Below are 17,136 nucleotides of genomic sequence, written 5' to 3'. Positions count from 1 at the left end.
TACCCTGTAGCCAGTAGTGCTGCTGCGGATGCTCTGGGCATGTACCCTGTAGCCAGTAGTGCTGCTGCGGATGCCCTGGGCATGTACGCTGTAGCCAGTAATGCTGCTGCGGATGCTCTGGGCATGTACCCTGTAGCCAGTAGTGCTGCTGCGGACGCTCTTGGCATGTACCCTGTAGCCAGTAGTGCTGCTGCGGATGCTCTGGGCATGTACCCTGTAGCCAGTAGTGCTGCTGCGGATGCCCTGGGCATGTACGCTGTAGCCAGTAATGCTGCTGCGGATGCTCTGGGCATGTACCCTGTAGCCAGTAGTGCTGCTGCGGACCCTCTGGGCATGTACCCTGTAGCCAGTAGTGCTGCTGCGGACGCTCTGGGCATGTACCCTGTAGCCAGTAGTGCTGCTGCGGACGCTCTCGGCATGTACCCTGTAGCCAGTAGTGCTGCTGCGGACGCTCTGGGCATGTACCCTGTAGCCAGTAGTGCTGCTGCGGATGCTCTGGGCATGTACCCTGTAGCCAGTAGTGCTGCTGCGGACGCTCTGGGCATGTACCCTGTAGCCAGTAGTGCTGCTGCGGATGCCCTGGGCATGTACGCTGTAGCCAGTAGTGCTGCTGCGGATGCTCTGGGCATGTACCCTGTAGCCAGTAGTGCTGCTGCGGATGCTCTGGGCATGTACCCTGTAGCCAGTAGTGCTGCTGGGGACGCTCTGGGCATGTACCCTGTAGCCAGTAGTGCTGCTGCGGACGCTCTGGGCATGTACCCTGTAGCCAGTAGTGCTGCTGCGGATGCCCTGGGCATGTACCCTGTAGCCAGTGGTGCTGCTGCGGACGCTCTGGGCATGTACCCTGTATCCAGTAGTGCTGCTGCGGATGCTCTGGGCATGTACCCTGTAGCCAGTAGTGCTGCTGCGGATGCCCTGGGCATGTACCCTGTAGCCAGTAGTGCTGCTGCGGACGCTCTGGTCATGTACCCTGTAGCCAGTAGTGCTGCTGCGGACGCTCTGGGCATGTACCCTGTAGCCAGTAGTGCTGCTGCGGATGCTCTGGGCATGTACCCTGTAGCCAGTAGTGCTGCTGCGGACGCTCTGGGCATATACCCTGTAGCCAGTAGTGCTGCTGTGGACGCTCTGGGCATGTACCCTGTATCCAGTAGTGCTGCTGCGGATGCTCTGGGCATGTACCCTGTAGCCAGTAGTGCTGCTGCGAATGCCCTGGGCATGTACCCTGTAGCCAGTAGTGCTGCTGCGGATGCTCTGGGCATGTACCCTGTAGCCAGTAGTGCTGCTGCGGATGCCCTGGGCATGTACCCTGTAGCCAGTAGTGCTGCTGCGGATGCTCTGAGCATGTACCCTGTAGCCAGTAGTGCTGCTGCGGATGCCCTGGGCATGTACCCTGTAGCCAGTAGTGCTGCTGCGGACGCTCTGGGCATGTACCCTGTAGCCAGTAGTGCTGCTGCGGACGCTCTGGGCATGTACCCTGTAGCCAGTAGTGCTGCTGCGGATGCTCTGGGCATGTACCCTGTAGCCAGTAGTGCTGCTGTGGACGCTCTGGGCATGTACCCTGTAGCCAGTAGTGCTGCTGCGGACGCTCTGGGCATGTACCCTGTAGCCAGTAGTGCTGCTGTGGTCGCTCTGGGCATGTACCCTGTAGCCAGTAGTGCTGCTGCGGACGCTCTGGGCATGTACCCTGTAGCTAGTAGTGCTGCTGCGGATGCCCTGGGCATGTACCCTGTAGCCAGTAGTGCTGCTGCGGACGCTCTGGGCATGTACCCTGTATCCAGTAGTGCTGCTGCGGATGCTCTGGGCATGTACCCTGTAGCCAGTAGTGCTGCTGCGGATGCCCTGGGCATGTACCCTGTAGCCAGTAGTGCTGCTGCGGATGCTCTGGGCATGTACCCTGTAGCCGGTAGTGCTGCTGCGGACGCTCTGGGCATGTACCCTGTAGCCAGTAGTGCTGCTGCGGATGCTCTGGGCATGTACCCTGTAGCCAGTAGTGCTGCTGCGGATGCCCTGGGCATGTACGCTGTAGCCAGTAATGCTGCTGCGGATGCTCTGGGCATGTACCCTGTAGCCAGTAGTGCTGCTGCGGATGCTCTGGGCATGTACCCTGTAGCCAGTAGTGCTGCTGTGGACGCTCTGGGCATGTACCCTGTAGCCAGTAGTGCTGCTGCGGACGCTCTGGGCATGTACCCTGTAGCCAGTAGTGCTGCTGCGGATGCCCTGGGCATGTACCCTGTATCCAGTAGTGCTGCTGCGGATGCTCTGGGCATGTACCCTGTAGCCAGTAGTGCTGCTGCGGATGCCCTGGGCATGTACCCTGTAGCCAGTAGTGCTGCTGCGGATGCTCTGGGCATGTACCCTGTAGCCAGTAGTGCTGCTGCGGACGCTCTGGGCATGTACCCTGTAGCCAGTAGTGCTGCTGCGGATGCTCTGGGCATGTACCCTGTAGCCAGTAGTGCTGCTGTGGACGCTCTGGGCATATACCCTGTAGCCAGTAGTGCTGCTGCGGACGCTCTGGGCATGTACCCTGTATCCAGTAGTTCTGCTGCGGATGCTCTGGGCATGTACCCTGTAGCCAGTAGTGCTGCTGTGGACGCTCTGGGCATGTACCCTGTAGCCAGTAGTGCTGCTGCGGACGCTCTGGGCATGTACCCTGTAGCCAGTAGTGCTGCTGCGGACGCTCTGGGCATGTACCCTGTAGCCAGTAGTGCTGCTGCGGACGCTCTGGACATACAGATAGGTGATCAATGTAAACAAGACCAGGATGGGTCACTATAAGTGTCACTGGGAACAGTAGTACAGTCAGATAATGACCCCACACACACACACAGAGGCTATCTGGGGTTATCTGCCGACCATATGTATGAATGTGCCTGATGATGACCCTTTCTTTTAGATGGGATGATTGTCATGATACACGTTTTTTCTCCAGGCCCTACATGCTGCAATAATGGCCCCATTGCCCGGTACCTGCTACAATACCCTAGTGTACATGTCCCACATTATGTTACTCATTGGTTACAAAGAGTTGCTGCTCCTTGTACCCTCCCTTTTCCATCGACTTTGCTTTACGATATATTCTGTGTCTTTAAACCTCATGTCCTCTCTTCCCAGGTACGACTTTTTCCTTATCAGCCAAAATGCTCGACAGGGAACTGTGAACCCCACATACTACAACGTGCTCTTTGACACCAATTGTTTGAAGCCGGACCACCTACAGCGCTTAACGTATAAAATGTGTCACCTGTACTACAACTGGCCGGTGAGTATAATATCCTCTCTGTATCTACCTCCAGATCCGCTGCTTCTATGTCAGATATCTGAATGGCACTTATGTACTATGCTTACGCCTAAGCAACCCTACTGAGTAGTACGATAATCAATACATTTAGCATGCCCTAACAGTTAAACTGTGGCAGGACATTGCTGGGATGTGTAGTTCCACAGCAGCTGGAGTGCCACAGATCGCCTACCGCTTAACCTATCAATAAATATGTTAAACATATGTGTGATTATCTGTATAAAATGAACAACAGTCGTGGATGGTCGTAATCGTATCACATGGTAAAAATGTGATACAGTGACAATATGAAACAACTGAGGATGCCATAACACACAGGAAATATACCCATACTGTGATTGTACCGAATGGACATGGACGATAGAAATTGCTCAAGGTAAAAGATCTCCATAATCCTCGTACATACACCTGCACTCAGGCAGGACTGTAACTCATTGCTCTTATTGAAGACATACCGAAAGCAGGCGAAACCTCCACTCACCCCTTTCAGCCCTCTAACCCACCCTCCGTTTCCTGTTATTGAACCGTATTTATGATAAGTAACACCTGTGATAACTGTTTGTTTCTGGGAAGCCATCTTTATCACCATGTGACATTTTAAACCCGTCGCCAGTGCGTTGGTGACCTGCTCCGTTATGTGTTGTATCATAAATGAAGATGATGCAGGTGAGTACAGGCAGTCCCCCAGAAAGCCTAAATCAGCCTAAAAGTTATGCAGGGTACACACTAGATGATACGTCATCCGATCAATATCGGGCTCATCGTCTAGTGTGTACCCTGAATGTCACTGAGCGCGTCGTCAGTGACATCGCACGCAGGTCCGACGGGCAATATCCTCAGTGGGGACCAATGCTGCCGAATCCAGCATGGCCCCTGCCGGCATCAGCAAGTGTGTATGCACTTGCCGATGCCAGCACCCCACCCGGGTCCCGTCGCTTACGAGATCGGTACACATTAGTCATCGTCTAGTGTGTACCGGCCTTAAATGATTATTTTGGAAACCACACCACCCTGTGCTACAAAGGTCCGTCTTATTATATGCATCAATGATCCATGCAACAAAATTATGAAGTCTTAAACAAGTGTTTTAGGATTGTCAGTCATACATCACTTTGGGTGCAACTGGGAGGTGAGGTTTTTGGGTCAGGTGTAGCTGGGTCATGACTAGAGGACTTAGAGGGAAGAGAAGATACTCAGATCAGATTTGAGCTTGGTCTTACCCGACTAATGAGTTATTTGGGGAATTTAGGTTGATATCTTACATTGAGGAGTCTTGATCTCAAAGCTTAGTATAGGTACAAAACTGGTCCTGTCGGAGGGTTATTGCAATTATTTTAATTAGATGCAGTTCACACCAGGGGCGTCTTCAGAGAGGAGGGGGCCCGTGAGCACTCCCCGTGCGGGGCCCCCTCCTCTCCCTCCGGTGGCCGTCTGCCGACTGACGTGGCTGGCCAGCCACCATTCCATTAGTAGATTCCGGGCACACTCCAGTGCGCGGAGTCTACTGCGCATGCGCAGAACGCCTGGAAAATGGCTGCGGCGCCCATTTTCCGGCGTTCTGTGCATGTACAGTAAACTCTGAGCACTAGAGTGTGCCCGGAGTATACTGCACATGGGCAGAACACCGGAAAAATGGCCACGGCGGCCATTTTTCCGGTGTTCTAAGCAGCGCTGACAGCCGCCGCGGGACCACGGACAGGTAAGTTTAAAATAATAAGGGTGCGGTGCGGGGCCCCCTTGGACCTAGGGGTCCGTGTGCCTGTACTGTGTATAGAAGACCAGTCTACTTTAATGAGATGTTTAAGTCATCTATATAAAGTACACCCCTAATAAAATTGCTGATGTAAAGAAACAAAGAAAGTCTTCCTACACATAAAACAATCCATGACAAGGGTGCCTGCATACAGAGGCTATGGGTTGGGTCAGAAATCCCGCAGAACTTTGTAAGTATGCTAACCCCTACCCTAGCCCTAACCCACCTTTACCGTAGCCTAACTCTAACTCTCCCCCCGCAGCCTAACCCTAACCCTCTTTCCATTCCCCCTAACCCTAATACTCACCGTCGCAATGTAAGCAGTCGGGATTCTGGAGCCGGGAATCAGACTGCTGTGAGGATTAACAGTGCCATGAACTATCAAATATAGTATATTATGCATTAATAATAGCAAGGCAAGATTTCTGCAAGACCCTACAGATCAGATACCGCGCAGGCTTGGGGACGTAATACGCGCCCTGTGCACTGTTTATACCACTAGGTGAGAGCTGCAAATGGGGTCAATTTAAATTAAAAAAATAATTATTGCAGGGATTTAATTTAAACCTTCTAAAGAGAGAAGTTGCCCCTAGCAACCAATCAGCTCCTATCTGTCATGGTATACAATGTACTTGATAAATGCTACCTCAAAGTGCGTTGGTTGCTCTAGGGAACTTCTCCACTCATTTAGGAGGTTTGATACATACCCCCCTTAATCCATTATAGGAGGGGGAAAGGGGGGTCATAAAATGCTGTATTATTATTATTTTCCCTTATTTATATGGCGCCACAAGGGTTCCGCAGCGCCTTACAAAGTACTGAAACAAATGAGCACACAAGACAACAGTTATTAACAGTACAGACAATGCAGGACAAGTACATGATTTATAAACAATGCTGCATAACACCTAAATAAGCAGCAGGGTGTCAGTAACCAAGTTTTAGGTGCCATTGTAAAAGTAAGGCAAGAAGATGCACGTGAGGAAAGGGGGCCCTGCTCGCTAGGGCTTACATTCTAAGGGGAGGGTCAGACAGACAGGGGTGACACAGATGGGCTAGATAGTGAGGAAGGAGCATAGAGTAGTGGGTCCTATAGGATGAGCGCTGGGAAGCATTGAGGAAGAAATGGGTCTTGAGAGCCCATTTGAAGATTAAGAGCCAGGAAACCAAGTGAAGGAGACAAAAAAAGGCAGCTACTCGAAGAAGTTGGAAGAGGCAAATGTCATTAGTGTCGAATGGAAAGAATGAGATGGAGGGTTCAGAAGGTAAGACTTGGTAGGAGTGACCCAAGGATAGCAGGACCCCAAGACCACCACCCTGGAAACCTCCAGGCCAGGGTGTGTGCAAGAAATGTGAGGCTCCCAACGGAGATAGCTCAAAGAGCATTGGTGTCAGAGGGGTAAATCCAGGGTTTGGTGATGGCAAGGAGAATCAGATGAAGTGCTCATGAACGGGGACCAGTTTATTATAGACAAAACTGGCTTTCCAGGGGGAACAGGAGAGAGGGACAGAGTTAAGAGGCGAGAGGAGAATGAGATTATTAGGGTTGATTTAGTGTGGAGGTGATATTGATCTAGAGAAGGGGGATAAGGACTATTAGGATCCTGGTTATAGCTATAACATTTATTTTTGATTGTCTGGACTAAGGGCCTGATTCAGACCCGCTCGTGAGCGCATAGTCGATGGTCGGCCAGTGCGCACGCTCGCGAGCCCCGGAGCGAGTGAGAACTTCACTCGCTCCAGGGCTCGCTACAAAAGGGGGCAAGCTGACGATGTTGATCGACAGCTCGCCCCATTTTGTAGGCGGGGAGGGGGGGTGGCTGGACAAACGGAGGCGTTTGTGGGCGGCCCTACTGACATAATTCGTGATGTCAGTAGTGAACTTCCTGCTCTATTAGAGCAGGAAGTTCACTCGGGCTTGCGTGAACCAAAACCCTACCACAAGGGTCTCGTGGCAAGCCCGGTGGTCGCGATAATCGCAACCATTGCCAGGCCGCTCGTAAAAGCTGTGGGTGGTCACCCACAGCTATGCGAGCGGCCTGGAGGCGGATTTTATTTTTATTTTTTAAATCCGCCCTGAATCAGGCCCTAAGTTTGCATTTATTTAGTACTTTGTTTTAGTCTTTTTAATTATATCTGCATTATTTTGGGTGGACCAAGCATTAGGAAAAGCTCTATCACATACTTCAATGTTAGGGAAATTTTCAACCGCAGGCAGCACAAATAACAGTTTAGTTCCAGTAATTGGTTAATAATGATATTAGTGAAGCTAAAAAGTGTAGAGAAATAGGATGGATATTATATGTTTCAGACAAGATAGAAAGATTTGCTGTATCAGAGCATTTCTTAATACCGGGAAGATTATCCAGGGCTTGTGGGGGATTTCATGTGCTGGACATAGCAGTTTATTGAAGATTTAATAAACACACTGAGCAAGAATATTCTAAATTAGCAGGAGCAGACTGCGTGGGATAAATCTTAATGCAGAAGGGCTGCATGCTCTGTGCTCTAGTGACCTCTGCTGTTGTAATTGGGGAAGTGCATAGATCTAGAAATTCCTACTGCCACGGTAAATATAAAATATCAAATAAAGCCGTGTTCAGTGTGATATATGAAAGCATTTTATAGGGTGAAATAATATTCATAGTAATGCATCTTATCAATTCATAATAGACTAATAACACCAGTGAGGTACAAAGTAGAATGCTGTCTCAGAACCTATGATATCACTGAGGCATGAGGAGTAGCCGTCAGAATTAGATAATAATTGTGCCTGCCAGTTTGGGGGCAGTCTTATAGTAGAAACTTTTGCAAAACTCCCTATGTATGTGTATATATAATAAATATATAGGGCATAGGTTCAGCCAATGGTAGTGCTGGCCCCACTGAATTAATTTAAGAAAAACATCTGAGCGCAGAGCGTTCTGCACTGGGTGGATGGGTTACCCTGTGTTCCATGCACGGCTGGACATTGAAGGATTGCATCCACCTCTTCCCTGACCAACACAATAGTCTCTTTTCTACTTGAGGCGCATATCCACTAAACAACTATTGAACGATAACGACATCGTTATCGTTCAATCGTACCTTATTTTGTACAGTGGATAATGTGCCCACACTAAACGATTTGTCGTTCAGTGCCGGCTCCCTCCCTCATCCCCGAACATGCACAACCTGACAATACGTATGTTTAGGCGATGACCGATGCCGACAACGACCAGCGGGAGCTCGTATCACTGGTCGTTGCCGGCATATTCACTGCAGATTAATGAATTATAACAATGTCGTTATCGTTCATTTTATATCGTGTAGAGCACGATATAAATTCGGTCCTCAGGACCCCAAACAGTGCATGTTTTCCAGGTCTCCTCACAGAACCCAAGTGAAATAATTTGCTCCACCTGTGGATATTTTAAAATAAATGTGTCAATGAGTAACGAGTGCACCTGCTGGGTAACATGCAAAACATGACCTGTGTGGGGTCCTGAGGACCGAGTTTGAGAACCACTGGTGTAGTGGATACACAGCTTTACACTTCAACCTCACACAATTAAAAGTAATAAAGTGTGTATATATATAGCTGGCGAACAGCCGCGAATGGATTTAAACTTCAAAATTATTTGGAAATTATTATATCACTCCAGAAGCTCCCACTATTAATACTAACTTATGAGACAAAAGGGAATGAACACCATTCCGGGTTTTTTTTAGCAAACTGGAAGTGACATCACAAACGAGCTTAATGAGGCACTCCAAATCCTGTTTCACAGTGGGTATATAAAGCAGTAACCCCTGTCTATATACACCCCTTGATGAAGTCCCTAAACGGACGAAACGCGTTGAGAAAAGCTGCCTTTGTCTGAATGAACTGATACAGATAAGATATACCTTTAATAGCAACTTCTTGGACTATTTATTCATTTGGTTTACATTTTTTAACAGTTTTAAGAATTAATATATTTTTAAACTGTTGATATGTATTGATTCCTCCATGTTTTTGACCTTATATATTCCTCTTGTTTTTATATATTTATCATCTTTTATATATAAATGTATGAATTTTATATAAGGCCTATTTATGTATTTATTTATTAGCACTTTTGCACTTTGTTTATATTCAACAATTGCACTTGCTGCATTCACTTAAATAGACTCAATATATGCCTGTTACCTTTTAATATTAAAATGTGTGATATATTTTTTTAAACATGTGTTATATTTATCTATATATCCATCCATACATACATACAGCCAGGTGCATAAATATTGGGACATTGACAGAATTTTCATATTTTGGCCTCTATTCACCACCACAATGGCTTTGAAATGAAACAAACAAGATGTGCTTTAACTGCAGACTTTAAGATTTAATTTGAGGGTAATTACATCCAAATCAGATGAACGATGTAGGAATTACAACGGTTTCTATATGTGCCTCCCACTTTTTAAGGGGCCAAAAGTAATGGGACTATCAACTTTAAAGCTATTTCATGGACAGGTGTGGGCTATTCCCTCGTTATTTCATTATCAATTAAGCAGGTAAAAGATCTGGAGTTGATTCTAGGAGTGACATTTGCATTTGGAATCAGTTGCTGTCGACTCTCAATATGAGATCCAAAGAGCTGACACTATCAGTGAAGCAAGCCATCATTAGGCTGAAAAATCAAAACAAACCCACCAGAGAGATAGCAAAAACATTAGGTGTGGCCAAATCAACTGTTTGGAACATTCTTAAAAAGAGAGAACGCACCGGAGAGCTCAGCAACACCAAAAGACCCGGAAGACCACGGAAAACAACTGTGGTGAAGAAAAACCCCTTCACAACAGTTGGCCAAAACAAGAACACTCTCCAGGAGGTAGGTGTATATGTGTCAAAGTCAACAATCAAGAGAAGACTTCACAAGAGTAAATATAGGCCCTGATTCAGAGCCGGACGCTCTGACCAGAGCGCTCGCTCTGAATCAGGGTCCACCTCCATAATTATGGAGCGTTCTCCTGGACGCTCGTATAGCTGTGGGTCACCACTCACAGCCTATACGAGCGTGCAGGGTGATGGTCGCTCCCTCCGTCGTGCGCATGCGCAGTGCACACCATCGACCACTTGCGAGCGGACAGCCGCTCGTGAGTGGGTCTGAATCAGGGCCATAGAGGGTTCACCACAAGATGTAAACCATTGGTGAGCAACAAAAACAGGAAGACCAGATTAGAGTTTGCCAAACAACATCTAAAAGAGCCATTACAGTTCTGGAACAACATCCTATGGACAGATGAGACAAAGATCAACTTGTACCAGAGTGATGGGAAGTGAAGAGTATGGAGAAGGAAAGGAACTGCTCATGATCCAAAACATACCACTCATCAGTGAAGCATGGTGGTGGTAGTGTCATGGCGTGGGCATGTATGGCTGCCAATGGAACTGGTTCCCTTGTATTTATTGATGATGTGACTGCTGACAAAAGCAGCAGAATGATTTCTGAAGTGTTTCGGGCAATATTATATTCTCATATTCAGTCAAATGCTTCAGAACTCATTGGACGGCGCTTCACAGTGCAGATGGACAATGACCCAAAGCATACTGCAAAAGCAACCAAAGAGGTTTTTAAGGCTAAAAAGTGGAATGTTATGCAATGGCCAAGTCAGTCCCCTGACCTGAATCTGATTGAGCATGCATTTCACTTGATGAAGACAAAACTGAAGGGAAAATGCCCCAAGAACAAGGAGGAACTGAAGACATTTTCAGTAGAGGCCTGGCAGAGCATCACCAGGGATGAAACCCAGCGTCTGGTGATGTCTATGTGTTCCAGACTTCAGGCTGTAATTGCCTGCAAAGGATTTGCAACAAAGTATTAAAAAGTGAAAGTTAGATTTAGGATTGTTTAGTTTGTCCCATTACTTTTGGCCCCTTAAAAAGTGGGAGGCACATATAGAAACCGTTGTAATTCCTACACCCTTCACCTGATTTGGATGTAATTACCCTCAAATTAAATCTGAAAGTCTGCAGGTAAAGCACAACTTGTTTGTTTCATTTCAAAGCCATTGTGGTGGTGAATAGAGGCCAAAATATGAAAATTCTGTCAATGTCCCAATATTTATGCACCTGACTGTATATATATATAACACACATAATATGAGTAAAAATTACAAAAAAGCATTTTGAGCAGAAAATCTTGTACAGATGCAATGTAACACGCAGTATTTGCACCAAAATTTGATTCTGACCTCCATTTAGTGTTACCCAGAATTATACACCATTTACTATCTAACAAATAGATACGTTTTATTGCAGGTTTAGTATTTTTATAGTTTATTCCTTATTGCAGTCTCTGGGGGCGTGCCTCCCATATGCTACATGATGAGCCCAGGGAGAGATCATAAGTTCATTCTCTCCCGTGTCACCTCCCCATGTGCTTGGCATAGGTACTACGTTCCTTGGCATAAGGGGCAACCATACGACTTGCCTTTTTGCTCAGGTACAGCTACGAAGAGGTCACTTCTGTCCCCGGTCCTGACATAACCACGGCCGCGCTGGCGGTTTCTGAAGTAATGCGGAGTGCCTCCTCTCCATTCTACGCCCTGTTATACACCTTGCTTACAGAGAAGGAACATTTATGTCTGTGGCGGTCAGCAGATCAGGTCTCACCTCCACCGCCAGCCGTATTGCTCATCATTCTCATTGTTTTCAGCTGTTACAGAAATGCCTAGAGGGTAATGCGAGTTGTTTGCGAAGTTGGAAGTGAATTTGTTCATCTCTCGTTACAGGGGGTGATCCGTGTGCCCGCTCCATGCCAGTACGCTTATAAGCTCACGTTTCTTGTTGGGCAGAGCATTCACCGGGAGCCCAGCGCAGAGCTTTCAAATACCTTGTTCTACTTGTAATTGGTTGTTTTATGCTTCCGGCAGTGGGAAGTTAGATGTGGCTGAACAGTAACACGCTGCCCTTGTGAATAGAACAAAGAGGTATATATGTACGACACTCAGCGTTTATCTCTTCATCGCTCTTATTGAAGTGTTGCTCCATGTCAGATCTCTTACATCGTTGTATGAGAATGTTCTTCACGTTTTGTAACCAGTTGTCTCGTTTGAGATTAAAATGTTATTTGTAATCTTCTCTCTGGTTTTTCTTTTGTTGGCGAAGCAGCGTTTTCAAAACAAGTTTCAAATAGATGTAAATAAAATTGTCTAGTTTGACGTATTTGTGCATTAATTAGATGGGTGGTATTATTTATTATTGTGTTTTTATACAGCGTCACCACATTACATCACCAGGGTGTTGGCCTCCTGGGGCTTTGCATAGCCCCCATCCAGTAAAAGAATGGGGGGGGACTGCCGAGGGATGTAGTCAGGAAGTCGATGGTCTAAATGCCAAGCGCCGGCTTCCCGACTCTCTAGCCCCGGCTAGGTACTAATGATAGGCGTCGAAAATTCGACGCCTGTCATTAGACCTACGCCGGGAGCCCGATTCCCGGCATACCGAACGACGGTAAGCCGTGCGCGGACAGCCGTGGGGGGGGGGGGGGGCTTTAGGCTAGGGGAGGGGGAGGTTAGGGTTAGGCACCCCTAGGGGGAGGTTAGGTTTAGGCACCCTCCCCGGGAGACTTAGGGTTAGGCTGCGGGGTAGGGGGGGCGGGTAGGTTTAGGCACTTGGGGGGGAGGTTAGGGTTAGGCACCCTTAAGGGAGGGTTAGGGGGGAAAATAGGGTTAGCAATACTTACCTTGTTAATGATCGGGATCTTCACCCCTGCCGGGCTGCCGCTGTCGGGTACTGACCCGTCGGCCATGCGGCCGGCGGTAATACCCACTACACCCACTGCCGCTAGTGTCATTCAACTCTCCATAAACAGCAACCTCAATTGGTCTCAGGGATGAAACAATGCACCTGATTGGACAGCTTACCCTGGCTAAATCAGCCTTACATGCCATAGAGCGTGAGGCCGGCAGCTTCTGCAGCTAACTGAACCAGCCCCTTAAAGTATTAGGTTTATCTCTAAATAGGTGAAGCACTTGTTCCCTGTTTGCTGCCAGATTCTGTATAAGTCATTATACAAAGCAGAGTGAAGTGTAACTCACCCAATTAGATAATTCTGCCTGTAATATGTGTACAAATACATCGCTAACTTCCCGGCACTCCTGGGCCATTCGCAACCTCCAACTCTTATTTTCCTAAAGATTACACTTAGAACCCTCTTGTTTGGGAACTGCATTTGGGAGGTAGTCGAAATGTCGGCTGTCGGGATACTGGCGTTCAGAATGCCAGTGCCGGAATACCAACAGTAAGTACTGGGGCTTGGGGGAGGGTTAGGCACTAGGGTAGGAGGGTTAGGTTTAGGCACTAGGGAGGGAGGTTAGGGTGCGGGTAGGGGTTGGGTTAGGGTACTTACGGGTCATTGTCAGTATTTTAACCCTATCGGGATGCCAAGCGCCGGCATCTCGTACCCATCCCCTGCATTTAGATCTCTCTCTTAGAGAGTTAGTTATTAGAATGGCAATTAGCTGTAATTGGCAGTAAAACAATCTAAAGACTCACAAGGATTGAGGAGAAATGTTTTCAGTAACTGAAGCTGATAAAAGGGTGGCAGTTATACCCAGACATGGGTGGTATACTGATAAGGGTGCCTGCATTTCAGAGGCTATGGGTTGGGTACTGAATCCTGACAGTCACAATACTAACAGAATTTTGTAAGTATACTAACCTCTACCGGCCTAATCCTACCCTCCCGCTGCCTAACCCGAACCATCCCACCGCAGTCTAACCCTCTTTCTTCTTCAGGGTCCATAGGGCTCCACAGGGAGACAATGGGGTGTAGGTTGTGGATAGGAGGACTAGACACCAACAGCAAAGCTTTTCAATCCCAGGATGCTTCGGTCCTTCCTCCTATACCCTGCCCACAGCCTGAGGCAATTCAGTTTGTCTTGGTGTCCGGCAAGCTTTAAACCGGGTACACACAGAACGATGTGCCGCATCAACAATAGCGCTGTACAATCAATTCTTCAAATAGAAGATGCAGAGTCAGCTCCTAAAGCAAAGGAGCCTCTTGAAGCGACAGAAAGTGATGTTAGCAGAATTTCCTCACTCTGATCAGCTTTCTGAGCTCATGAGCGAGGCATAGAATACGCCGAATAAAAAGTTTCCAGTGCCAAAACGCCTGGTCTCTTTTTATCCTATTCCAGCTACTGATTGTGCTAAATGGGATCTCCCCCCAGTGGTAGATTTCCACGTGACACGGCTGGTAAAGCTCTACCTTACCTATCCCTATGGCTTCCTCCCTTAGGAACACGATGGATAGGAGGATTGAAGCTTGCCTCAAGTCTGTGTATTCTCTTGCAGGAGCTATTACTCGTCCAGCCATGGCTACTGCCTGGGTAGCAAAGGCCATTGAGAGCTGGGCAGATGCTCTAGAGGACACATTTCCCTCTGATGCCTCTCGGGAACAGCTGTCCTACATCTCGCACATCAGGGATGCAGCCTCCTTTTTGGGAGAAGCAGCTCTGGATACTGGCTTCCTAGCTCCCAAGGCATCTGCTACTTCGGCCGTAGCCCGCCATATCATTTGGCTTCGTTTATGGAAGGCTGACACTGATTCTAAGAAAGCCTTGGAATCACTGCCCTACACTGGAGAGATCCTGTTTAGCCCAGAGTTAGACAAAATTGTTACTACCTTGGCAACTTCTAAGACGCTTTCCTGCCCTCTGCATCTGCACCAAGGCCTAGTATATCATCCTTTCAAGCCTTTCGTCCCCAAGGAAAAGCCCCAAGGAAAAGCCAAAGGTCTGTTCTATCCGGCAGTCGGCATCCACAAAGGCTTCCAAGCCCAGGAACAAGCAGGCCTGGGCTACTAGACGTCCAGCTGTTAGATCTGAGGACAAACCTAGGGGCAGGCCTCCCCCTGGGGGATCTCAGGGTGGGAGGCCGACTTCTTCAGTTTGCCCTGTTCTGGCGTCAGCCTACAACAGACGCCTGGGTACAAGAAGTGGTCTCTCACGGGTACGCCCTCATTCCTGAGACGCCCCCCCCCCAGCAGTTCTTTTACGCAGGCCCTCCATTGGACTCAAGCAAAGCCCTGCTCTTCCAGATGGCCATTCAGTCCCTGCTGCACTCAGGGGTAATAATTCCAGTCCCGGCCTTACAGCGTGGGACGGGTTTTTATTCCACCTTAGTTCAGAAGCCCAATGGGTCTCATCGGCCTATCCTCAGCCTCAAGTCTCTGAACAATTTTAATCAGTACCAAATTTTCGTATTGAAACCCTCCGCTCAATTGTCCTAGCTATGGAGCCTGGGAACTTTATGGTGTCTCTGGACATTCAGGGTGCTTACCTACATGTATCTATAGCGTCCTCTCTTCAGAGATATCTCCGGTTTGCTGTCCTACAGCAACATTTCCAATTTCAGGCTCTGCCTTTTGGGCTTTATAGAGCTGCGCGGGTGTTTACCAAGTTTATGGCGGTTATGGCGGACAAACTTCGTTGTCAGGAGATCAGACTACTTACATACCTGAACGACCTATTGCTGTTAGCACACTCTCCAGAGGTCCTTCACCACCATCTTCAGATAACCATTGCCTTTCTACAGGAGCACGGCTGGTTGATCAGCTGGAAAAAGTCTTTCCTGACCCCTTCTCTCAGGATGGTTCATCTAGGGGCCCCCTCTGGTTTCTCAAGTTCAGAGACTCTTTCTGACAGCAGACAAAATCTCAGCACTGCAGCAACCAGTGTGCAGATTACTCCACAGTCGCCGAGTGTCAATTCACGAGTGACACAATGCAGACCTTGGGGTCCATGGTATCTACATTCGACATGGTGGAGGTCGCGCAGTTCTTCTCCTGGCCGCTTCAACACCTAATCCTCTCCAGGTGGAATGGGCTCCCCATCTGATCACATCCCAGACGATGGTCCTTTCTCCGGAAGTTTGTCTATCCCTCTCCTGGTGGTTACAGATGTCCCACCTAAACAAGGGTCACCCCTTCTGGATCCCGGATTGGGTGCTCCTCACCACAGATGCAAGCCTTCGAGGGTGGGCGCAGTGACCGGGCAGCACTCCTTTCAGGGACGCTGGACTCCCACCAAGGGGATCTTACCAATCAACGTCATAGAACTCCGAGCCATCTACAAAGCTCTCACTCTGGCTCAAGACATTCTGCAGGGCAGACCAGTACAGGTACAGTCCGACAACGCCATGGCGGTGGCCTACATCAATCACCAAGGAGGCACTCAAAGTCGGTTAGCAATGTCACGCATTTTCAAATGGGACAAGCAGCATCTCCTGGCCATCTCCGCGGTGTTCATTCCGGGGGTTCTCAATTGGGAAGCAGATTTCCTCAGCCGTCACGATGTGCATGTCGGGGAGTGGTCTCTACACCCAGACGCTTTTCAGCCGGACGTGGACCTCATGGCCTCAAGACACAACCACAAGCTTCCAGTGTATGGGTCCAGGACAAGGGACCCTGAAGCAGCCTTTGTGGATGCCTTGTCTGTGAAGTGGACCTTCCATTTGGCGTACCTCTTCCCTCCAGTGTCCCTTCTTCCTCTGGTCCCTCGGAAATTCAAGCAAGAAGGGACCACGGTCCTGTTGGTAGCTCCAGCTTGACCCAGACACCTTTGGTACTCCAGTCTTCAAAGTCTCTCCATAGACGATCCTTTCCAATTTCCTCAATGGCCGTACCTGTTGTCTCAGAGTCTCTATCTATATCCGCACCTGGCCCGTCTGTCTTTGACAGCGTGGCTCTTGAGACATCTCTCCTAAAGTCCAAAGGGTTTTTAGTTCTGTGGTCCAGACCATGCTCAGAGCGCGTAAGCCGGCCTCTGCCTGCATATTTCTACTTCAGGGTCCATAGGGTATCCACAGGATACCTCAGGGGTATAGGTGTGACGTCAGTCATCGGGCACCATAGAGTTAAGCTTTTCAGCCTCCCAGGATGCACTAGGGTCCCCCTCCTATACCCCGCCCCCAAGCCAAGGCACCTCAGTTTAGTTTGGTGCCCGGCCGGAGTCGGGTGCACCTGTTGGAGTGGGGACTAGAAGAGGCCCTGAAGCTTTTTCTTCATGCAGCTGTGGCTGCACATCTGGATGAACAGCATGGACAGTCAGTCCT

At 48.6% G+C, this 17,136-nt stretch overlaps 1 protein-coding gene across 1 annotated transcript in view; it reads left to right on the top strand.

The window, feature by feature from the left end:
- The window catches only part of PIWIL4 (piwi like RNA-mediated gene silencing 4), a 273,504-nt gene extending 261,350 nt beyond the window's left edge, over positions 1–12,154 (top strand). Inside the window, exons 19-20 of the mRNA XM_088455729.1 lie at positions 3,112–3,259; positions 11,811–12,154. Coding sequence (XP_088311855.1) covers positions 3,112–3,259; positions 11,811–11,927 — 265 coding nt within the window. The 3' untranslated portion in view covers positions 11,928–12,154. The remainder of the gene's footprint in view (positions 1–3,111; positions 3,260–11,810) is intronic.
- Positions 12,155–17,136: the final 4,982 nt, after the last annotated feature.

The sequence above is a fragment of the Taudactylus pleione genome, unplaced genomic scaffold (assembly GCF_031769625.1).
Source record: "Taudactylus pleione unplaced genomic scaffold, aTauple2 ptg000667l, whole genome shotgun sequence".
NCBI classification, from domain to species: Eukaryota; Metazoa; Chordata; class Amphibia; order Anura; family Myobatrachidae; genus Taudactylus; species Taudactylus pleione.
The sequence above is the reverse complement of the archived record's forward strand: the minus strand, read 5'-3'. Positions and strand labels throughout refer to the sequence as shown.